The 25,239-nt window shown below is 40.5% G+C and overlaps 1 protein-coding gene across 1 annotated transcript in view; it reads left to right on the forward strand.

The window, feature by feature from the left end:
* aebp1b (AE binding protein 1b) overlaps positions 1–25,239 on the forward strand; it is a 26,893-nt gene continuing 1,654 nt past the window's right edge. The window contains exons 1-20 of the mRNA XM_084728027.1: positions 1–849; positions 4,685–4,858; positions 4,947–5,009; positions 5,517–5,921; positions 7,623–7,697; positions 8,923–8,982; positions 9,857–9,937; positions 11,655–11,726; positions 11,822–11,931; positions 14,424–14,563; positions 15,926–16,010; positions 16,107–16,251; positions 16,342–16,430; positions 17,630–17,753; positions 19,427–19,623; positions 19,785–19,961; positions 21,712–21,875; positions 22,568–23,037; positions 23,387–23,526; positions 24,282–24,381. Of these exons, the coding sequence (XP_084584153.1) occupies positions 597–849; positions 4,685–4,858; positions 4,947–5,009; positions 5,517–5,921; positions 7,623–7,697; positions 8,923–8,982; positions 9,857–9,937; positions 11,655–11,726; positions 11,822–11,931; positions 14,424–14,563; positions 15,926–16,010; positions 16,107–16,251; positions 16,342–16,430; positions 17,630–17,753; positions 19,427–19,623; positions 19,785–19,961; positions 21,712–21,875; positions 22,568–23,037; positions 23,387–23,526; positions 24,282–24,381 (3,124 nt within the window). The 5' untranslated portion in view covers positions 1–596. The remainder of the gene's footprint in view (positions 850–4,684; positions 4,859–4,946; positions 5,010–5,516; positions 5,922–7,622; positions 7,698–8,922; positions 8,983–9,856; positions 9,938–11,654; positions 11,727–11,821; positions 11,932–14,423; positions 14,564–15,925; positions 16,011–16,106; positions 16,252–16,341; positions 16,431–17,629; positions 17,754–19,426; positions 19,624–19,784; positions 19,962–21,711; positions 21,876–22,567; positions 23,038–23,386; positions 23,527–24,281; positions 24,382–25,239) is intronic.

The following is a 25,239-nucleotide window of genomic DNA, read 5'->3' on the forward strand; positions in this document are numbered from 1 at the left end:
TCCTCTCCTGCTGCTCTGCTCTGTGGTGAGTCTGCAGGGCGAAAAAGCTCTCCAACGAGGAATTCAACGGGACAAAAAAGGAGCTGCTGGCTTCTGTCTCAGGAGGTGCAACAAACCCTGAAGTCTGAGGCCTCACCTGCCCTCCCTCATCCACCTCCTCCTCCCCCCATCTCCTGTCTGAGCCCTGCACCTGTTCTGACTCGTCAGCCAGGTGAAGGGGATCCTCCGGCCTTACGCTGTTTTTTCAGCTGACCATAGCCGCGGGGCAATTAGGAAGCCAGTCTATTCATTTGACTGGATTGCTGCTTTACTCTGCATCTCCCTCTGTCTCTCTGTCTATAACCCACCTCCCTTCCCTCCCTGCCTCTCCCTACCCCCCTCCCACTCCATCTCTGTCTAGCCCAGTCTGAGTCTGCTTGACACTGTGGCTGTGGGTACGCGTGGAGCTGCAGAAGTTTCCCTCCTGGAGCAAAAGTGTGGAGGAAGAAAGGGTGAAAACTTATTCTTCTGGTGGAGGGGCGAAGTTGGATTGAGCTGAGGAAGAAAAAGGACAAAACTCCAAACCAAAGGATTCTACAGTTGGAAGAGCAGCAGGTATGAAAAGCCAGACTGTGGTTGTGTCTGTGGCTCTGCTGGCCCTGTGCTGCCTGCTGATCCCCAGAGGAGGGGAGAGTGCTGGGGGGATCGTTTCTCTCCGGCAGGCTGAAGAGGAGAGGCAGGCAGCGGGTCAGCTTCAAGAAGAGTCCCTGGATGACCCAGAAAGTGAGCAAGGACTCACAGTGGAGGTCCCACACCCACTGGGAAGCAGCAACAGGGACAAGAGGGACACAGAGGAGGCTGCACAGGCAGGTGAGTGGAGAAAATTCACATTTTCAAAGAGATAGCTCAGCCCAAAATCAAGCAGACACATTTATTCTCCTACCTGTAGTGCTGTTATCCATCTAGATTGTTTTGGTGTGAATTTTTGGGGACCTTTTCCAGAAATCATGATCTGGTTACTCAATATAATCCACAGACCTTGTGAGCAGTTTTACGTAGGAACTATTTTCTTTCTAAGAGGGATGCAACAATACCAAAAGGTACAATTATGTGACAATAAAGGTCCACAATACAGTATGTATCACAATATTAACATCCATGTTACACTGCTGTGACTGTTTTAACTGATGCTGATTGTTCATTTGCATGGTGGTATTTCCCTGATAACTATTTTAACAGATTTTTCTCACTGATTTGTTTGTTGTTGTTGTTTTCTTTATTATTTTTATTTCATGTTGAATGAATGAATGACATTTTTTTTTTTAAAATGACAAGTTGCAAAAATGTCCTTTATTAAATAATAAATCTGATGTGTATAGATTTTTTGTTTGTATATAAATAGCTTTTCCTTTTAACTTAAAGCTACTACAGGGAACTTTGATATGTAGTTTGTTTCCACCGTAATAACCACGAAATTTAACGTGAAGTAGTAATTAAATCTTATGTGCACAGCATTCTTTGTTCACATGAAATTCATTTTTCCTTTGACTTAAAGTGCTTCTGCTTTCCTTCTTTAAAAAAAACAACAAAAGTTTAAAAAGCCATGAGCTACACAAAAACCTGGCATGAACTGTCTTTGGAAATGAATGTTTGAATTATGTTTGTACAACTGCGAAAGAGAAGTTATGCAGCAGTCAGTAGTTTTAGATATTGACACAGTGCGGTACAGTGGTGGTGAGACTTTTTTTATTGCAATATCCAATATATTTTTACATCTCTACTTTCTACTCCTGCCAACTGTATCACTGGGCAGAAGGAAGAGTGCATCTACTCATGGATGAGAGGCTCTGAGCTGTAAAATTAGCACCGCTGAGCTAGCTAGCATGGTGATACACTTGGTTGGTGTAGTTCTGTAGGTGGAACATGGTTTTTACATTAAACTGCTCACAATAAGGTCTGTAGATTATCTTAAGTAACCTGGACATGATTTCTGCACTTTTAGTAACAAGGGTTCCAAAATAATTCTTTGTGAAGGACTGGGGCTCTACCCAGAACCCTTTTTCGGAAGAAAGGGTTTGTCACGGGTTCTTTGTAAGACTATAGGTTCCATTTAGAATGCTGTTTATCTAAAGAACCCTGTTTGGAAGAAAGAGTTCTTCAAGGATTGTTGAAGGAATGGGTGTCAAAACATCTTCACCCTCAAATATTTAAATATTTATCCACGTTTCAAATGGTATTTTTGAGAGTAGTCAGTACAATCCCCTGGGTGGGCTGCAGATAAAACCCTTAGAAGGTAAAAAGGTTCTGGATAGAACCCCCAGAGAGAGTTCTGGGTGGAACCATTACACCATAGAAAAGTCCTCCGTAGAATCTCTCATCTCTCAGGTTCTGTGTAGAACTTTTCCCACATAGTTCAATGTATAACCCTTTGTGTTGGGTTCTATTTTTTTGATTTGACGGTTCTATTTTTTGGTGCTTTGAGCATCACAACATGAAATCTCTACAGGCAATATCTCTAAAACTCTGCAACTCACACCAAAACTATCGAGACGGACAAATAGCACTACAGTTAAGAGGAAAAATCAGTGTTTTTTATTTTGGGGTGAACTGTCCCTTTAAATATACAAAGACAGGCATGCTACACAAAGCTGTTCAGGCCTGAGCTCCAACACGACATGGAAGAGCAAACACAGACACAGACAGACAGTTGTTCGGTCTCTGACAGACCCAACAGGCACGATGAGAACGTCCAGGTCCACTGCTGCAGCTCCGCAGCAGGGGACAAACAGAATAGATGGATTTCTTTGGATCACACCAGACTAGAGAAGAAGACACCGAGTCAAGCATCTTGCGGGCAGATTTTTATGACACTGACCTTTTCCACTGACTCTGCTACTGCATGATTAATGCTGACTCTGCTGCACAGTCACGCTGAGAGAATGGATATCTGCGATAAACCTCTTTTCTAGAGCTTAGCTTTAAATGTAATACACGTCGGTCCAAACTAACTCTTTAATGAGTCTCACTGATGGGCTTATGCTTTAGCTGAGGTGATACTGATGTACTTATTGAGTATTTGGACGGATCTAGTGTCATTAAAACTGAATTATGGTTAATGGAGCACAACTAATGGAAAGACAGAGAAGTGTTTTCCATGAAAGTGCCTCAGAACTTCAGACAACCTCAGAGGGAAATACTGATGGCCCTCAAGCAACCACTGAAATGCATCTGACTGTCTGGATTTTCCCTGGCAGCGTTACATTCTTAACTTTGTAGGAAAGGAATAATTGCATAATTTAGGTCTCACATTGCTCATAGATGTTACAGACAAAAATAAGAACCAGAATTACATACGTTTTAATGTCACTTCAGAACTCATTGCTTTCATCAATCAATGCTGCATCTGATTGGTAGCCTCTGGGCTTGAAAATATATACAAAGTACAAGTGTATATAAAGTTGGGACATTGTGTAAAATGTTATTGTTGTTACTGTTAATGTTTCCTGTAAAAATGCACTCATTCTTAATTTCTGTCTGCAAGATGTTCCAAAAAAAGTTAGAGCAGGAGCATGTTTACCACTGTGATACATCTGCTTTTCTTTCAACAGCACTCAGTCAGCATTTGTGAACTGAGGACACTGATTGTTGAAGTTTTGAAAGTGAAATTCTTTCTCATTCTTGCTTGATATACGACTTCAGGTGCTCAACAGTTTTTGTTCAGTCTCTGTTGTTGTATCTTGTGCTTCAAAATGCACCGCACATTGTGAATGGGAGACAAGTCTGGACTGCAGGCAGGTCAGTCTGGTACCTGAACTCTTTTACTATGAAGTCATGCTGTTGGAACATGTGCAGACTGTGTCTTGGCATCGTCTCACTGAAATAAGCAGAGACGTCTCTGAAAAAGATGTCATCTGGATGGCAGCACATGTCACTCCAAAACTTGCATGTACCCTTCAGCATCAATGGGGCCTTCACAGATGTGACAGTTACCCATGATGCCATGGGCACTAACACACCATCACAGATGCTGGCATTTGAAGTTAGTGCTGGTAACAATCTGGATGGTCCTTTTTCCCTTCAGCCTGGAGGACACAATGTCCATGAAATCTGAAACGGGGACTTATCGAACCACAACACACTTTTCCACTTTTGGTCAGTCCATCTCAGTCCCATCTCTTTTGCTTTTTGGCCTCGCCTCTAGCATGCAGAAATTTCTCTGCATCTTTTAATGATATTGTGGGTGGTAGATGGTGAAATCTCTGAATTCCTGCAGTTTTTTTGAGAAATGTTGTTCTTGTTGGACTATTTCCTCATGCAGTTTTTGACAAAGTACTGTAGTGAACCTCGCTCCATCCATGTTTGTGAAATTAACCTGTTTGCCTGTTGAGTGTTCCAGACAGGTGTTTTTCACAGTCTTTTTTGCCCCTGCCCCAACTTATTCGGAACATGCATCAAATTGAGAATGAGTGTATAGTTACAAAAAAACAACAAAGTTTATCCCAACTTTTTTGGAATTTGGGTTTTAGTACTAACAGCTGAAGAAGGCTCATTTTCTGGAGGTTAATTGGGCTGGTGATAGAGGACTTCATGTGGGAGAATTATGCATGAATATTTAGTGTTTGTATTGAACGTGATTCTGAGCAAAAGACGACTGAGTGATTTTCTGGAAACCCTCTCTCCTCTCCTGTTTTCCTCATCTTCCCAGGTGTTGCAGGCAGGGTGAGGAGAGCACCAGAGGAAGGCAAAAAGAAGAAGAAGGACAAGAAGAAGAACAAAGAGCCAAAGGACCCCAACGCCACCAAAAAGCCCAAAACTGACAAGAAGGGCAAGAAGAAGGACAGGAAGACGACCACCACGACCCTCCCCCCAACCACAACACGTGAGGACAGAACAGAGCCAGAGTTTGTTCTTGAATGACTCGGACTTGAATGATTGTTGTTGACCTCGTGTCTGTCTGCTTCCTCTAGCGATCCCGACTGAACCGCCCACTGAACCTGAGCCATACACAGAGTACAGCTATCCTGATTCTGGTGAGTGAATCATGCACTTAGGGACTGTACACAAATGAATCAGGTGGTCAGTCTGTACATTTGCAAGACCCTTCAAAACATTATTAATATTTTATTTGAACCCTACCTAATTTCTCAAGATATAGTACTTGGTTGTAGGCTTGACAAATAACAGATTACATGTAACAGGATTACACAATTAGGATACAAAAAAGAGAATTACTGTGAGGACCTTAATTGAATTATTGAATTACAGTTATAGTATTTGTTTTGGCCACTGTGTCTAATTGGTTTCAAAGACTTTCGCTCTTCCTGTGGGGCTGGGAGCTTCTCCGCATACCTGCCTGAGACTAGTGGCTCGAGGCTACATTAGCCACCCGAATCTCCAACTGAATCCATGAATTATTACAATAATATCTCTGGTTTTGCTCCATTAATTTTGATTCTTCTTCTTTTATCTGTCAGTGTCCCATCAAAATATTTTTGTCCTGACATCTGAAACTACTTTTGCATCTGTATCTCCGACAGACGATGATTACTGGAAACCGGATGATGACTACTGGGACGCCGAGACCACACCTGCCAGGCCTCAGCCCGGGATCCCGACCACAGATATTCCATATGACTACTGGAAGCCGGAGGAGGAAGATCCAGCTGCTCCAGTAACAGATAACTACGATGACTACTGGAAACCAGATGGCAAAGAGCCGTCCACTCCAGCACCTGACGGCTATGATGACTACTGGAAACCAGAGATGACCACTGCATTGCCTGACATCTACGATGACTTCTGGAAACCAGACGAGAAAGAGCTGTCCACTCCAGTGCCTGACGGCTATGATGATTATTGGAAAGAGGTGGACCCAACCGCCCCTGCCCCTGAGGTTGATGGGAAGGTTGGGACAGATGATACCGATTACTGGGATGCCACATGTAAGTCTGACTCATCTCCTTGCCTTGTTTTGGTTGCGCATGTTTGCGGGGTGAGAGTTTATCAAATATGAACCTATAATGATCCATTTATTGTTACTGGGATTCATTACAACCACAAACAAAAACATTTGAGTATAAGTGTTTTGACTTTTGAAACTTGATTTTGATTCTGATGTTTTGCAGATAACTTTAATCAACGCTGGAAAATCAGATAATGTGTCAAATCATCACTAGCTGTGGTTCAACATGTTTTTATGCACATTTTGAAGTATTGTATTAGAAAAGTTTGAAAAAAACTTCCTCAGTTTCACAGTTTTCTCAGTTTGCGCTTGCTTTTCTTTTGGCTTTTTTTTTTTTTTTTTTTTTTTTAACGGGAGATGGAAACACTTTTTCTGATTAAGGTCCTCACAGAACAGAAACAGACATGTCACGTTTTCATCCTTTTTTCTACATTGTTTTTCACCATCTGAGGTTCAGCTGCCACTCTTTTAATTACGTCATCCTGTTGCACCGTCTTCTGCTGTAATGGTGTAATGATTTTCTGACGGGGGAAATGGCGCCACCTACTGCTGATCTCAATAAACAGACAAATCGCATAATGATAGTTGATGGAAACAAGCATTCATTTGCACTTTCTTTTGCCGATTTCAATCCAAACTGGGTTAAAATTTGTTATACATTGTTAGTTCTGTCAACTGATATATATTTTTTGTTTAGATAACATAAAGCTACTACAAGATCATGACCTACAATATGACCGTTTGCAAGAAGAATGACTATTTCTGGTTATTTTTAATGCCTGCTACTGGATCAGAGTCTCTAGACAAATTTGTGAAATTAAGTCGAACCAAAAAACATTCAGTAGATAGATAGTATTACATCATGCCCTTTCTTGCTCTGTGCTCCAATAACAGTTGAGCAAGCTTGGTTCCTGGCAGAACCTCAACAACGAAAGGACAAGAACAAATCCCGTTTTGTGATGAATCACAGCTGAAGATGATTTATCATGACTCACTCAATGTTGTTGAAGCAAGAGACGGGCTTGCTTTGGTGCCACAACTAAAAATCTGTGTTTTTTCAAAGACCAAACAACTTGTAAAACTGGCAGCTGAATTTTATTGTGAGTTTCACGTGATTGTAGCAGCAGAGGAACATTCATCGACATCCGCTGGGTGATATTTAATACAATGCCTCTTCCAAATCAAAAATTTTTACACCCCCCTGACCAGAACTTGTAGTGTATGGTACAGAAGCATAACTAGCTACGGTTCCATCAGAGTTTTATATTCAAGCCTTTTAAATAAATAATGAATAAATGATCATTTAAATGAATGAATCTGAAAACTTCTCACGGACCACCTGGACCCTCGACTTCATGCTGAAAACTTTTAGGTTCGTTGGTATCTTGTCCAGCCTCTGTCCACCTGAAGTCAGCAGTGACTGAACCAGTCTGGATCAGACGTAGGAAACAGTGTGTCGTGTGGCTCTGCGACACTCTGGACCGGACAGACATGCTCTCATTACTCTGTGTTTCCAGCACACTGTACAGTACCTCTGCTCTTCTTCCAAAATTTCCACTGATTCACTCACACTTTCTGTTTCTGTCTCCTGATTCTGTCCTGTCAGCTTCTGACACTAATCTAATCCCTCTGTTTGACCTTTTAAATCTTTTATTATTGTGTTAATTTTCCACCCCTGCAGTCGAGGTGCCAGATAATCTTCCATTCCCCGACGGTAAAGAAATCAGCCCTGAAATCGAAGTAGAAACCCTACCAGGTAATTGCAGTCACTCAGACACATTAAAAATACAATTAAATGGATTGTTTGGATTTTTTGAAGTTGGGTTGAAGTGGGATATGATGTTCTTATCCACAGTCACTCTACAGTAGATGGTTGCACGCCCCCAGTTGGTGAAGCAGCAGGAGTACCAGAGTAGGAAGCTAAGCAACACCACCAGGAAGAAATCTATGTTAATATGTTTACACTATATTTAGAATATTTCCACCAATTTATCTTGCTGTCAGACAGCCTTTTCCAACAGGAAATTGCTGTTATATAAATCAAATATTGCTCTCTCCAAATCAACCAAACTCCATTGGCAAAAACAGTCATTTTACCTCACAGAACACAGGAGTTGTTGGTCTACCGCTGCCTCAGTTGCTTAGTTTGTTTGTGTAACCGAAGTCAAACAGTAACAAAACCAAACTAACAGATCAACGCAGTGGTAGACCAGCAACTCTTGTATTCTATGAGGTAAAATTACAGTTTTTGCCAATGGAGTCTGGTGGCTTCGGCTCATGTAATGGCAATTTCTAGTCAGAAAAAAAAACTGTCTGATGGAAAGATAAAGTGATGAAGATATTCTTAATTTAGTCCACACTTGAACTGATATTGTTTTTTTAGGTGGTTAAAATGTACTGTTGGTAATAGGCTGACTATGGATAAGTACATCATACAACCCCACTTCAAATCACCAAACTATCCCTTTAACATCTGTCGATCGATATGTCAAATGTTCAGTTAAACAGTTAACTAGTAAGAATCTGTCTTGACTTGAGGTGCAGATGAAATGTCCGCTCCATCTGCGCCTTTCGGCTGCAGAGCAGATGAGAGCGATTCAACACATGGGAATAACATTATAGAGAGTCTGTGAGCTAACCTGCCCTACTTTTCAAACAGGAGTGGGTGGCTTTGCTTGGTTCCACAGAGTCAACAAAATGTTCCCCAGTTTTGTTGTGGAAAAAAAAAAAAAAAGCCCTGTCATCGGATCACAAACTCTGTTATGATTCTTGTAAATGTAAATTAAAGATTTAACAACTAAATTACATGGTGGGCGTCACAGTGGCATCCAAATAGAGCACAGTTGTTGTGGTTGAATAAATCAGGGCAGAACTAACCTGTAAAACTTTGCAGAATAAACCATGTTATCTCATAAAATGGTACTTGTAATGTAGCAGTGATTAAACAAGTCGCCTGACTCGATGTTTGTTCTTTTTTACAGAGGAGACGACCTCTTCTCCCTACGAGGGGACCTGGTATGAAGATTACGACGACTACGGGAGTATGTGCACACACACAACTGAAACATATACACACTCAAATGTTCTATGCTAGATCCATTAGTTAAAGGGATAGTCAGAATTTTTTTTAGCAAGGTTATATGAGGAAAAAGACAACTGGTGTAGGAATCTAAGCAATGTACAGCTGTGGACATGGTCGGTTCTCCCTAAAAACTATTTTGCCCAAGGTCAGTCCCTTACATCTTGCATCGCACAGAGTGTTGTGTGCTGGATGCATGTTCTTGTCATCTAGTAAAACTGTAACCTAAAAAGTTGTTTATCAATCTAATCTTTGCCTGAACCACAAAAGGAAACCCACAGGAAAATTAATCCACATCTAGCTCTTGTGAATTAAAACACCAAAGTCACACAGATATCTTCTTATATAATGTCAGTTTCCCATTAGAAAAGGCTGTCTAATAGTTAAGGTTAAGGTTAAAATACTCTAAATATAGTGTACACTTAAACTGATAATGATTTTTCATTGCTGACCCTGTCCATAGCAGTACATTGTTTACCTTCCTACACTGGTACTCCTGCAGCTTCTCCAAATTGGGGGCGTGTTGACCGCCATCCACTGTAGGTAATACACTGACTATGGATAAGTACATCATGCAAGCCCACTTAAATAATCCAAACTATGCCTTTTAGCTGCAGTGAGACGTCCCGCCAACAAAGCAGGAAGCAAGGAAAATGGATAAATAGGTCAATAACTTTCCAGATTTATAACTGATCCTTTGCAACCTCTTTACTGTTTATTGTTCCTATTTGGCTTGCAAAAACCCAGACAGACATGCATATACACTGCTGCACATAAGACTGCTGTATTTATAGGTATTTCTATAAAATTATCCTTGATTTTCTTATTTTCCACAGGGAGGAAAGAAGAGACAGACGAGAAATGGATGGAGAAGGAGAGGGAGAGAGCGGCAAAAGAAAGAGAGAGGCTAGAGAGAGGTAAGAAAACCCAGATGTGGATCATTTTCTTGCATAACACCATTCTGCACAATCATGTCAGACTACATACGATACTGCAGTTGCCAAAGCAAAGAACACGGCCTGCGACCTAAGTGCAAAAGTTCTAACAGATAACAGCTCTGAAGTGTTCACTCCCTTGGATCACATTTCTGCTATAAGAGGATGCAGATGCTAATGTTAGCAGCCTTTAGTACTTGCTTTAACTTGCACGACAGGGACAAGAGTTCACCCCCCCCCAACCCCAAAAAGTTCAGAAATCTTTTATGAGCAGGACTGAAGCAAAACGAATGAGGCGGATAAGTGTGAGTGATAAAAACAAGACCCAACACGGGAGAATTAGCAGGCAGAGTATGTTGTATTTGCATCTCATTGAGCTCTTTTTTTTGCCACGTGTCTGCTATGTGCAGCGAGGTTAGCTGGTGGTTAAGGCGAGCCTGGAGACCATGATATACAACACTGTCAAGACGGGTGTCAGTAGGGCACTTCCTGTGTGGACGCTTCACTGCTATCTCGGTGTAAGGTGAAAAGCGTTTTTAGCTCACTTTGGACACAAGTTCAGAAGTTTATGAGGCTTGAAGCGCTCATCCTTAAAGGGACAGTGCACCCCAGAATCCAAAATGCATATTTTTCCTCTGGCCTGCAGTGCTGTTTATCCGTCTAGATAGTTTTTGTGAGAGACGCAGAGTTTCAGAGATATCAGCCGTAGAGATGTCTGCCTTCTCTCAAATATAATGAGGCGAAATGGCACTTGGCTTGTGGTGCTCAAAGAGACAAAAAAAATACACTGGAAAAATTCTAAACTAGATTTTCTCTGGAAATCATGACCCCATAACTCAAGATAATCCACAAACCTTGTTGTGAGCAACTTCACGTAGGAAAAGTACTTTTTAGAGACAAGTTCTCACATGACAAGACGCTACAAACACATATTGATCTTATAGAATATGATGCATCGCTCTAGATTAAATTACCCATCAGTATATAAAGCAGCTAAAATGAGCTCAACAACATCTACAGCAGTAAAACGCAGTATACACAATAATATTAATCCAAAAACACAGAGAGGGAACATTTTACTGCAACAATAACTACTACTAATTGCTTTAAGTTTATTTTGGTGATAATACTTATATACTTAAGGCAGGATTTTGAATGCAGGATTTTACTTATAGTGGAGTATTTTCAGTGTGCTATTAATACTTTTACTTAATAACAGATCTAAATACTTCCTAAACCAATGGCACAAACACAGATGTGTCTGTACCAGTCACACATCAGTGTGTATTTATGGGTGCATGTGTTTGTTCTCTTGTGCATGTGCTTACAACATGTTTTACATTGTCAGTCTGACTTATGGCAGCCATACTATCAGCTATAAACTACACTATGTCACAGTTCAGTGTGTTAGAATATGAATATTGACAGTGATAGATGGGATTCAACAGTAAACTGTCTGGGTCAGGATGATTTGAGTTTGATCAGAGCACACTCGGACTGGGAGGGAAATCACAACATCTGGGTTGTTTTATCACTACACTCCAGCCCTTCAGCTCCTCTTGGGGGTTTTTGGCATATAAAACTTGCAAAATAATGATGAGTTCCTAGATCATTTCTGGGCAGAGAGAAAGAGAGAGGACATTCAGCCAAGACAGCGCAATTTATTTGGCGTTAAGTCTGTTTTTCTGACCTCTGCCAGAGAGAGCGCAGAAGCTGAAGGAGGCCGAGGAGCGGGCCAGGAGCAGACCACGTGTCTTCAAGGAGCCAAAGAGTAAGTCTGTTTAAAGATGTTGCATAAGCTTTGCTAATACAATCAACATATCGTTTAATGTTCTGTGTGTGTGTGTGTGTGTGTGTACGTGGCAGAGTGTCCTCCCCTCGGGATGGAGTCCCATAAGATCGAGTCAGACCAGCTCTCAGCCTCCTCCATGGCTCAGTATAGATTTGCACCTCAGAGGGCGCGCCTCAACATGCAGGTACACAACGATCAGTCTGAAAGCTTAACGTACACAACAGCCATCACTTACATACTGCCAAGCCTGGATATAAACACCAACTACCAGACACATGTTGGAAAATACTGTTATTGCTGAGTCTGTCGCTTCCATTAGCTGCTGCTGTAGTTTATGTTCTGTAATGTTTAACGTCTGAGAATCTTTTTAGCAGCAAAGTCATTAAATCAGCTGATGAATCTTCTAAATGTTTCTTCTTTCTGCTGCCAACTTTTAACTTGAAAGCTAATTTGAACAATAAACTAAAGTTACAACATGAGTTAAAGGGTAATTATGTTACTTTTAAGTCTGGGGCCTCATTACAGAAACTTTTAAAGTCTGAAATCCTATCTTATCTCAGTTTAGGATGACATTTAGGATCTTTGGTATCACAGAAACACACCCCATCTTATGTTAGGAGCCATTACAGCAGCGTCCTAACTGTTATTTTAGGAATACTACATTAAAATGTCACAGATCTTGTCCTAAATTCAAGATGATGGTCAGAAATGGCAGCACCACTGTTGATAGGCCTATATGGAAATAACTGTGAAAATTATGTATAAAATATTGTTTGCAAGGCTACTCAAACTGTGCTTTAATCTTATACACCACATATTAATGGGTATATATCGACTGCCAAGATGATTAATTTTGAATTTGATCAACATGCTTTGTTCACATCCTCATCATGTGGTGATAATTGGCAAGAAAACCTCCCAAAAATCTGGTGTTTCCTCTCCTCCAAGTCACAAGTAATTCCTCCGACTCATCAAAGCTAAAACTGAACGTCTGTCTTTTCTTGTCCATTCACAAGCAAGCCAGCGACAAGTGATGTGAGACAGCCAATGTTGAGGAGACTATCGACTGAAGAATCAAGTTTACAGCTCTAGTTTGGATTTCCTAAGTTAAGATACAAGATCTGAAACAGGATGGGACACGGCCACGAGTTTAAAAACTGCTGCTGTAATGGGAACGTAATATGTTTCCCATCTTGGAAACTTAAGTTAAAATAGGACAAGCGCTTAGGAAATTATATGTAATGATCCCCCTGGACCCTGTTTTCCCATGTTTTTGTGTCTAAGTGACAATAATGTTTGAAATTGGTCCCAACTTGAATCGAGCGAGACGCTGCAGCCGTCAGCCATGAAACAAGGCTACAATCTAATCCTTATGGGTAATCCATGCACCATCAAAGTGCATCCACTAACAGTGTTTGTTTTTCCACGGACAGGCTCAGATTATTATTTTAAGTATTTAACAACATTATGGAAAGGATCCGTACAGACACAAACATTTTTGTTGGAGTAAGATGTGATTGAAGATTGTTTAACCAGAAACAGCTGATTTATCACTATTGCCAAAGCCACCAGACTCAATTTACAGACACAGCCATTTCTATCATTTTAAAACAGTTGACAAAATAAAACTCACCAAAAACATCTTTCTGCTGCTGAAACAACCACCAGCTCTGGTTTGGTTGAAACACACATGCTTACACATGTGCATTCTCATGTGCACACAAACAATGACTTGAACTCTGTGGCAGAAGTGTGAGGAGTGGGACTAAGTCACGACTCTCTGCAAAGTCTAGTGACACCTTCTGCAAGGCTCTATGACAGGCCGCTAGTTATGAAAGGGGGCGTGGCTAAAGTGTAGATGTCATGAACGATTAATCAGTGGTTCTTTGGCTCATCGTCATCGTCAAAATCATGTGAGTCTGTTTGGAAGTTATGGGCCTTTTGGAACAGACCACTCCTGTTGCCACACCCCATTTTAGACAAATGGCATGCGATGGATATATCAGCTTTGTATGATGGGAAAAATGAGGCTGTTAGTAACGGAGAAGTCTGATCTTTGTTCTCTGTTAAATAATGTTATTATCATTTTTTTGTTTATTAACTGGCCCCTGACATCCCATCATCTAACCCTGGCAAATCAAGTGTATTGTTCCTGAAATAAAACCTTAATTCACCGTGTTAGACATGAAAATATTCTGGCTCTACACTTCTCTGATGTCTGGTCTCTCTCTGCTCCTGATATTATAACGAGATTAATTAAGGGTTTATTTTAAGCAAACCAGAGTTAGTGATTGTTGGAGCAGTGGATTGGATGAACCAAGATGGTTTTGGTAATTTCATTGTGTTTCTGATTAGTTTGAATGTGTTTTCCACTACTAAAATTACTGTTTCTGGCTTGTCTGGTTAAACAAAAAGGATCTTTCTCTCTCTCTGTAGGGATCCTCTCCATAATGTTGTCAGAGACTTAGAACAACAATCTGAGCCTGTCAGAGGCAAAAACAAGTGCTTTTAGTGGACATTGTAGCCTGTTTTGCAGCAGTTTCCCCTTAAATGACTTGCATATCAGCACATGGTGAGCTGATATTTGCTTTGAATTCACACATAAGCTTAACGAGTTCAAACTGTCACTGAGTCAAAGGACTCAGCAGCTCGTGTTCTGGTCTCTGTGGTTCTCAGGGCTCAGACGATGAAGACGACATGAGAGGAGGAGCGTGGTGCGCAAACACAGAGGACAGGATCCACTGGTATGAGATAGACGCTCGCAGAGAGACGGAGTTCACGGGAGTCATAACACAAGGACGAGACTCCTCCATTGAGTAAGACACAAACACTTACTTAGATTTTATTAGAAGGAAAAACACTTGAGATGAACCCCATCGTTTTAAAGAGGGTCCTTGAAACAAATAAACAGAAAATTCATACAGCAAAAACAAATACTAAAGTTCTCCCAGGCCACTACCACACTGATTCCCCTCAAAACATACATACAGTAAATGTACACATACCCACCCAGAGCTCAATACATGTATTTACATACACCTACACATTAGAGGTTAATTATTTCCATATTTCAAATATAATTATAAAAAAGAGCAGATTGTTTGAAGATAAGCAAGCAATAAAATTTACCATACACAAGGGCAATTCAGTATGTTTCACACAGATAAAAGGAGCATCCAAAAAATAAATACAATTAACAAGAAGAGAGAAGAGATATAATAACAATCAATGAAATCAAAACATAATGCCTCAGTGACTTCAGAAAACTGTGAGCAGAGAGCTGTCAGTAAAAAGAGATGCCTTACAGAATTGAAAGGAGGTAATAATTTAGATCTAAGTGAACTTGTCACGTCATTCCAAACATAGAGCTTCAAAATTTAAAGGCATGTTGCCCAGTTTTATTAGAAACTACTGGAAATTTAGTATGTCAACCTTTTTTGTAAGACGTACTCCCACAGCCCTGTCAGATGATCCCTTCATCAACTCCCACCATTCATGTTCCAAATGTGCTGATATGAATCAGTCAAACTGGATGTCATTTAATTATTAATCATATAAAACTAGATGATAGTGGATGTTACAGTATTGTCATACAATTGAACAGTCAGTGTTTAGTTTGATTTGGTCAAGTTTGTATTCATACTTCAACCACATGGAGAGGAAAAGTGTTCATTTCATTTCATTTCATTTCAACAGTTTCTCCCAATCAAAAATAACAGCATATAGAAAATGTAAGAATGGAAATAGAAATCATAAGTATGTCCAAAATATGTAAAAAAAAAAAAAAAAAAGAAGAAGAAAAAGTTGCTATATACAACTACTTTATACAACACCACAGAAAAATAGAAATACGAAGTGTAAAAATAGGGAAACAGCAATATATACAACACATAATAGTATAAAAGCAACAGTGATGCTGAGAAAAAAGGGTAAGTGTGTTAGGATGGAAGTATTATAAATAATAGGATAGGTTGGTTTAAATGCACATAACTGCAGTAATGATGTATCACACTATTGAATAAACAGTTGAATTATTGCACAAATAACCATATTGTTAGCTCAAATAACAAATGACATATATGGACTTAAAACTGTTTTAAGACACAAACACACAGACAAATATGCTGCATTTTCCGTTTCCAGTCTCAACATGTTGCCTGCGTGTTTTCTTGTTTCAGGAGCGACTTCGTGCAGTCCTACTTCCTGGCCTTCAGCAACGACAGCAGGGAGTGGACCACTATCCACGACGGGTACGCTGACTGGGTGAGTTCACCTACAGTGATGTCACTTCCTCTGGCACCCTGTGTGATGTCTCCCTCCTCTTTCCCTGACTTGTCTTTCGCCGCCTCCTCTCTCTAGTTGTTCTTTGGAAACAGTGACAAGGACACTCCGGTGATGAACCAGCTGGCAGAGCCCGTCGTCGCCCGTTACATCCGAATCATCCCTCAGAGCTGGAACGGCACTCTGTGTATGAGGCTGGAGGTCCTCGGCTGCCCGCTGCCAGGTGAGCCTCACGCATATGAACACACTTACACATGCACACGCACTAAAACTTTCAAAATTAAAAATATGTTTGTCCGTTTTTGTCTCACAGATCCAGTTGATCTTCAGTACAGGCAAAACGAAGTGACTCCAGTAGATTACTTGGAGTTCAAACATCACAGCTACTCAGAGATGATTTCAGTGAGTATCCTCACATACCGCAGAGTCTGTTGGACTGAATTCCACAGCAAATCCTCGTTTATTTTCCCACTGAGACTAAAACTAAATCATTTTCCAAGAAGAATTAAACACTGGACCAGGAGGGCAACGTGACCTTTTCACAACGCTCATCAAGGACAGCGTCTTTTAAGTGCTTTTAGTGGTTTCTCAATAACAGAGATAAACCAAATTGGTCTGTTGTTAACTTAAAGGGATAATTCAGATATTTTTAAGTGGGGTTGTATGAGGTACTCATCCACAGTCAGTATTCTCTTCAGTAGATGGTGGTCAGCATGACCACAGTTTGTAGAAGCAGCAGAGGTACCGGTGTGGACGGGAGCAGGAACCTAAAAAAATCAATAGTGTACGCTGTATTTCTAATATTTTCACTGCTTTACCTTTCAGTCAGACAACCTTTAATGACAGGAAACTGACGTTATATAAGGTTACATAAGCCAAATGTTGCTCTCTCCAAAGCCACCAGACTTCTTTGCCAAAAACAGTAATTTTACCTCAGAACCCAAGATTTGTTGGTCTACCACTGCCACAATTGGTTAGTGAGTTTGTGTTATTGTGTGACTTCTGTGTTTTAAAGGGTTAGTGTGAATTCACCAAAGTCACACAACAACACTAACCAACTAACAGATTGAGGCAGCAGTAGACCAGCAGCTCCGGTGTTCTGTGAAGTAAAATGACTGATTTTACCAATGAAGTCTGGTTGAGTGAGAGAGAGGAGATATTTGGTTTATATAACAGTGGTTTCCTGTCAGGAAAGGCTGTCTGACAGCAAGGTAAAGCAGTGAAAATATTCTAAATAAAGTGTACACTTAAACTGATATTGATTTTTTTACGTGGGCATTTTTTTAGGTGGCTAAAATATGTTTTGATGCTGACCTGGTCCATAGCAGTACATTGCTTTGGCTGCTTCTCCAAACTGGGGACATGCAGACCACCATCTACTGTAGGTAATACACTGACTATGGATAAGTACCTCATACAACCACGCCTCAAAAAATCCAGATTATCCCTTTAATAAAGCTGCAGGAATGTTTAGCTGCTGTGCAGAAGGTCTGATGTTCATACTTAGAATAATAACCATCAGCTGTTTCATAAATAATGTGGAAATATAGTGATGTAGATTACTTTGAGCACTGACTGTTTCCTTCTTCGCTCGTGTTCAGCTTATGAAGTCGGTGAATGACGAGTGTCCCAACATCACCAGCCTCTACAGCCTTGGGCGCAGCTCCCAGGGACGGGAAATCATGGCCATGATCGTCTCTGGCAATCCCACAGAGCATGAAATAGGTACGGATGTGTTCATACGACTGTAAAACAGGCAGACAGAACTATTTTTTAACAGTTAAAGGAGAAATCTGTAATATACACTGCCTGGTCAAATAAAGTCACCACCTGGATTTAACTAGTCAATCATGTCAGATCCTTCCACTGGATAATTACTGCAGTGATTAATGTGTTTCAGCTGACAACATGTTATTGAACTCTATCTGATGCAGTGAGCAGCTTCTCATTTCTTAAACAACCATGTCAGAAGACATTTCCTGTGGTCGAGGAAAAGATGTGACTCTTTTTCAGAAGAGTGACATTATTGTCCTGCATCAAGCAAAGAAAACAACTAAGGAGACTGATGAAACTAAAAAAACTGGATTAAGAACTGTCCAACGCATTATTGAAACGTGGAAGGATAGTAGTGAACCATCATCTTCAAGGAAGAAATGTGGTCGGAAAAAAATCTTGAATGATCATGATCAGAGATTGGTTGATTTGGTCAAATCAAATTGTAAAAATCAACTGTAGAACTCACAGCTGTGTTTAATAGTGAAAGTAAAAGCATTTCCACACAAACAATGTGAAGAGAACTCAAGGGATTGAGACTAAACATCTGTGTAGCCTTAAGAAAAACACTTATCAGTGAGGATAATCAGAGAAAAGGCTTCAGTTTTCTAGAGAGCATAAAGATTGGACTGTGTTATGATCTGGGGTTGCTTCAGTTGCTCAGGTCGAGGTTCAGCAACCTTATGAGCCCAAAGAATGAGGTCAGCTCACTGCCTGAATATACTGAATGAACAGGTTTTTACATCAGTGGGTTTTTTTCTTCCCTGATGTCACGGACATGTTCCAAGATGACAATGTCAGGATTCATGGGGCTCAAACTGTGAAAGAGTGGTTCAGGGAGCATGAGACATAATTTTCACACATGGATTGTCCACCACAGAGTCCAGACCTGAACCCCACTGAGAATCTTTGGGATGTGCTGCAGAAAGACTTTACGCAGCGGTCCGACTCTCCCATCATCAATACAAGATCTTGGTGAAAAATTAATGCAACTCTGGACAGAAATAAATGTTGTGACATTGCGTAAGTTTATCGAAACGATGCCATGGAGAATGTGTGCTGTAATCAAAGCTAAAGGCCGTCCAACAAAATACTTAAGTGTGTGACTTTTTTTGGCCAGGCAGTTTATTTACTGTAATAAATCATAAAATGACCATGATATGTCATCAGAGATTAAGGAAACATGTTGAAATACTCACTTCTCTAACAACAACACTACAACTGCAGTGTTCTCTACATTTCTATGCAGAGCAGGAATAACTGTTTTTGTTTGCTGTTCAAATTAATGCAGAATGTTCTCTGAATAAGTGTCTGTTTATGAGTCGTAAGAAATCATAAATAATCTTGTAGAAGGAAGGCTTATAGTGCAGTATATTTCATTATGCACTATTAAAACCAAGCTAAAATACGAAAAGTGTGTTTTCATACAGCCAAATGCAAAACCAGCTGTTTTTGTGCAAACATTACAGTTTGAAACGCAGATTGGTTGAAATTAAACCCCGAGGACTGTTGGGTCTCGACGGCACCACCGATGATTCCTGTAAATCTTAATCAACACCAGGTGGAAGTCGGCAAATTATGGTTACGGGACAAATAACTACAGTGTTGTCCGGATGTCTCCACAGGTGAGCCAGAGTTTCGCTTCACTGCTGGTCTCCACGGAAACGAGGCAGTGGGCCGGGAGATGATCCTCCTTCTCATGCAGTACCTGTGCAAAGAGTACAAAGACAGAAACCCCAGAGCCCAGCGGCTGGTGGAGGGAATACGCATCCACTTGGTGCCCTCGCTCAACCCTGACGGACACGAGACGGCTTTTGAAGCGGTCAGTGATTATGATCATTAAAAAAATCATATGTTTCTACTTAACCGTCAGACAAAAGAGTGAAAAAACAGAAAAACCAACAGGAAATGTCAGTGGGTCACGCTGTGTTGGTGGTCTGGGTAGACTTGGCTCCGTGTATCCAAATTCTCCTCTGCATACAGGGATCAGAGCTGAGCGGGTGGACCACGGGACACTTCACTGAGGATGGATTTGACATCTTCCAGAACTTCCCTGATCTGAATAGTATCCTGTGGGATGCTGAAGATAAGGGCATGGTGCCCAAACTCACTCCAAATCACCACGTACCCATACCAGAGAACTACGAGACCAACAGCTCGGTAAGGAGGAGCGTACCGTTGTCTCTTAGAACTGGCTAATCACAAACACTGAGGACAGAAGACCTCTAGTTAAGGCAGGTGTCTGCAGCCTTTTCTATCAAAAGAAAAAAAGTCTGTCCAGAGCCACAACTTTTACCTTCTTTATTTGAGTCTTTTCTTTTTTTTTTGGAAACTCAAGACAAACCACTGGAGAAATTTAGAGGAGCGACTAGGCGCAGGCTATGACGCACATTTTAGTTGACAAAATATTCAAACTTGTTTTAAATTTGTTGTATAGGAATAAATAAATAAATAAATGAACATTAATTAATTTCAATATAATTTTCTGTCAAAGCCACAGGGAGCCACTGGAGAGGAGCAAAACAGCCACAGGTTGCTGACCCGCGAGTTAAGGCAACTGGTCGCTACAACTAATGATTACTTTCTCCATGAATTGATTAATAGTTCTTTGCTTATAAAATGTCAGAAAATGAGGGAAAAGGTTGATTAATGTTTCAAAAAGCCCAAGGCGATGTCCTCAAATATCTCGTTTTCTCCACAATCCAAACATAATCAGTTTACTGTCACAGAGGAGTAAAGAAATCAGCAAATATTCACATTTAAGAAAGTGAAATCAAAGAATTTTGACTTTTTTTCTTTAAAAATTACACAAACCAATCAATCAATTATCAAAACAGCTGGTGAGTGATTTGATAATCAATTAATAATCAATTAATCGTTGCAGCCCTACTTGTGAACAAAAATAAACATTTCCAAATACACTTCTTGTAGTTTTCCCTTAAAGGGATAGTCTGGATTTTGTGGCACTTACTCACTGTTCATGTTAACAACTGCAGCTTACAAAACAGCAAACACTTTTTAATTCAGTTCTTTACACTTTGATTAAAGCCACAACAATTTGTTGATTAATCAAATACTTGTCAAGCATTTAATTAACTGACAACTATTTTGATATCCGCTTAATTAAGATTTCAGCTTCTCAAATGTGAATATTTTGTGGTTTTTCACTCCTCTGTGAAAATAAATTGAAGACTTTTGAGTTGAGGACAAAACAAGACATTTAAGGACGTCATCTCGGAAAAGACGGGTCAACATTTTTCACCATTGTCTGACATTTTCTGGACCAATCATCTAACTGATTGATCAAGATGGTGATCGACTAACTAATCAGTAATACAAATAATCATTCCTCGTAGCCCTGGTTCTAGTGCATAAAATCCTCGGTTTTCTTTCACATTAATTAGAGTTAAAATTAGTGCCAAATATTTGCTGAATGAGTAAATGTCTGTTTATGAGTTATAAGAACTCATTAATAAGCTTGCAGAAGGAGTAGATGTTTATAACTGTTAAATTGAGCAAAATGTTGATGGAGTTTGGCAGCAGTGAGACAGGCAGCCACTGAACTCAAACTCCAGAGTGTATTTTCAGATCAGCGGGCTTTTGTTTTCAGGATAACAGGCTAAACTTTACTTAAGACAACTGACAGTGATAAACAGCCGAGCAGCTTACAGTGGAGGACTCGCCCTCGCTTATTATTGCCAATTTTGATGTGGCGTGCATCATTAGTTTTTCCTTTAAAACCTCCTGCTCTTCCAAGTGTTTATTTAAAGTAGAAAAGGGCTGTTAAAGATTGTTTTAATCATATAAAGGTGGCTGTGGTCTACTCAGTAAACAGAATTGACATACTGTTCATACATGGGGTTTTCTCTCCTCTGTTTGTGTGATCCTGATCTTCCTGTTTTTGTTCCAGATTGCTGTGGAGACCAGAGCCATAATCTCCTGGATGAAAAGCTATCCATTTGTGTTGGGTGCAAACTTCCAGGGCGGGGAGTCGATTGTGGCCTATCCTTATGACAGCTTACGTCTCAACAAGCCTGCAGACAGCCAGAAACCCCACAGCCGCAAGAAGAGACAGTACGGCTACTTCTCTCCTTTTGTCACTGTGTTCTGTTGATGTAAATCTAAACTCTCATTTTCCTCCTCCTTTCTCCTGCAAAGAAATTACATATTTGAATACACATACTCTAAACAATGGTGGACTCAACATTATAAAGTGCCCTCTAGGGTCTGCTTCCAGTGGATAAAATGTGGTAAAGTGCCTTCTTGACAAAACATGATGAAGTACCCTCTAGAGTGCCCCTCTAGTGGACAAAACATGATAAAATGTGCTTTAGAGAGTCCTTCCAAGGGACAAAATGTGATAAAAGTGCATCATGACTTTTGCCGCACTGGTGCCCTTATTATTTTTCATTCACCACTGACTCAAAATGATTATTTCACCTCTTCATCATGTTAAATCAGGTGTCATTGTGCTATAAACACCCAAATATTTTACAGAAGGCTGACAGGAAAACACAGCTAATTTCATGCTTTGAAAGGTGTCACCCATCTGTGAATACACTTAGCATCCTATGTCTTATTTTATTTCTTTGTATAAAAAGTGAGTTATTAAGTCAACTTGCAATTTATTATGAAAGTGATGTAATTACAGTTTCAAGCACTTTTCAGACCTTGAATACGCCACATCAAAATTCAAGCATTTTCAAGGATTTCCAGCTCAAGGTAACAATCGTTTTTCATAGTGCAACTCAAATAATTTCTTACAGGTATGAAGAGGAAGGTTTTGACGTGACAGAGTGGGGAAGGGGCTACCACGAGGAGCCCGAGGAGGACTGGAGAGGACGGGGATACGCAGAGCCACAGGAAGAGTGGAGGAGACAAGGTTACGACCATGGTTACGACCATGGCGGTTACAACCAGGGTGGCTACGACCACGGCGGTTACAACCAGGGTGGCTATGACCACGAAGGCTACGAACATGGCTATAACCAAGGTTACGGCCACAGAGAGGAGGAGGAGGACGACAGAGAAAGAGGTGCCGGCTACCAGTACGCTGCTGAGCCCGACGACGAGCCCCGGGTGATCGCAGACGAGTCCCTGTTCAGGTGGCTGGCCGTCTCCTATGCCTCCACACACCTGAGCATGACGCACAACTTCCGCGGCTCGTGTCACGGAGACACTCCCTCAGGGGGGCATGGCCTCGTCAACCGCGCCAAGTGGAAGCCAATCACAGGCAGTAAGTAGAGGCTAGTGGGCTCATTGTATGTTTGGCAGGTATTTTAAGTTTCTGCATGTGTTTAAAGCACACTCTGGTGGACAATATGTGCAGTGCAGGCTCTGAGGATACTTATACTCATTGTTGAGAACTATGACAAAGCTGTATTTAGAGAAGGTTTTCATTTTCACTCTTCAATCATGCCTGAAATGATATTTTATTAAATATATTTTTCTTGTAGCAAAACCAGACATTATACAGTGACTATCCTCACTGGTTTATTTAAAGAAAAAGAAGAAAAACTGTCTGCCTAGAACTAGTACTGCATCTAAATTTAATATTCTGATATCTTGACAACTCTGCTCTCCAGGCATGAATGATTTCAGCTACCTGCACACCAACTGTTTTGAGCTGACTGTATTTCTGGGATGTGATAAGTTCCCTCATCAGAGTGAGTTGGCACAGGAGTGGGAGAAGAACAGAGAAGCGATGCTCATCTTCATGGAGCAGGTCAGGCTCTCACACACGGTGCTATAATTTAAAGGGACAGTTAACCTCAAATTCAAAAATACTTATTTTTCCTCTTGCCTGTTGTGCTCTTTATCCACCTAGATTTTTGGAGTTTTGGAGATATCGGCCATATAAATGTCTGCCTTCTCTCCAATATAATGGGGCTAAAGCTAAACTCAGCTTGTGGTGCTGAAAGCGCCTAAAAGTACATTTGAAAAATTCAAAACCAGTGTCTCTTTCCAAAAATCATGACCCGGTTACTCAAGATAATTCAGAGACCTTGTTGTTTGAAGAACTTCTTTCTTTTTAAGTTGCCGTTGCAGACAGAAAGTAGTTCCTGCATGAAACTGCTCACAACAAGCCTGTGGGCTATTTTGAGCAACTAGGTTATGCTTTTTGGAAAGACACATTGCTGTTGAGTTTTGCAGACATCTCTATGGCTGATATCTCCAAAACTCTGCAACTCACACCAAAACTATCTAGATGGATAAAAAGCATAAGGGGTGAACTGTCCCTTTAAAGAAGTCTCACTGGTTCCTGTGTATGTTCAGAGCAATGTTAAATGAACTAGTCTGCTGAGCGAGCCATATCAGCAAAACTGAGTTCTACTTGGTGATTCTATCCTTTTGAAAAGCAGTTGCGTTCAGTGTTGATTAGATTATCATAAAAAATAAACAGGTATATTTAAATGCTACTTGAGAACAAAAGCAACTAGTTATATATCCTCCCTTAAGCTATTCCTCCTCTCTGTCCAGGTGCATCGTGGCATCAGGGGTATCGTGAAGGATCAGCAGGGGAACGCCATTGCAAATGCCACCATCTCTGTGGAGGGGGTAAACCATGATGTCACTACAGGTCTGGTGAAAGACTTACTTTCTTCCTCTTCTTGAGTTTGATCATGATTTAAGGAACAGTTCATCCCAAAATCAAAAATACATATTTATCCCCTTACCTGTAGTGCTATTCATCCATTAAGATTTTTTTGGTGTGAGGTGTCACGTTTTGGAGAAATCAGCTGTAGAGATGTCTGCCTTCTTTCCGGTATAATCAAACCTGAAGGCACTCAGGCTGTAGAGCTCAAAAAGTGCCCCCCCAAAAAAAGAAAACATTTGAAAAACTCAACAGCAATGTCTCTGTCCAGTTATCACAGCCCAGTTATTAAAGATAATCCATAGACTCTGTTATGAGCAGTTTCATATAGGAACTATTTTTATTTCTACTGAACTTCAGCCAACAACCACATCATAGTGCAGAAGGTAGCATGCGTCATAGACGAGAGGTTACAGCTCAGCTGAGGAAGACGCTATTAATGTTCACGTCCCATGCTGTCACGAGCACAATCCTCTTGTCCATGAGTAGATGTGTGTTTCCATCTGTACTGTGATACGTCCAGAAAATAGTCCTACTGTATATGTAACTGCTCACAATAAAATCTGTGGATTATCTTGAGTAACCAGGTCATGATTTCTGGAAAGAGACACTGCTGTTGAGTTTTCCAAATGTATTTTTTTGGCATACACCCTAAGAATAGAGTCCAAAAATGAAGACAAAGGAAACTTAACCAGCAGGAAGCCTTTTGGATTTATAAACTACAGGCTACTAAACACCCAGGCCTAAATAGGGACCTAGACTTTACTCCTTTTTTGTAAACCTCTACTGATTTTTTTGTTTCCTGTAATCATTGCCAGCTTTTATGTTACTTTTAATTCATTT

This window comes from Lutjanus erythropterus, chromosome 10 (assembly GCF_056507025.1).
Source record: "Lutjanus erythropterus isolate fLutEry1 chromosome 10, fLutEry1.hap2, whole genome shotgun sequence".
Taxonomy (NCBI): Eukaryota; Metazoa; Chordata; class Actinopteri; order Lutjaniformes; family Lutjanidae; genus Lutjanus; species Lutjanus erythropterus.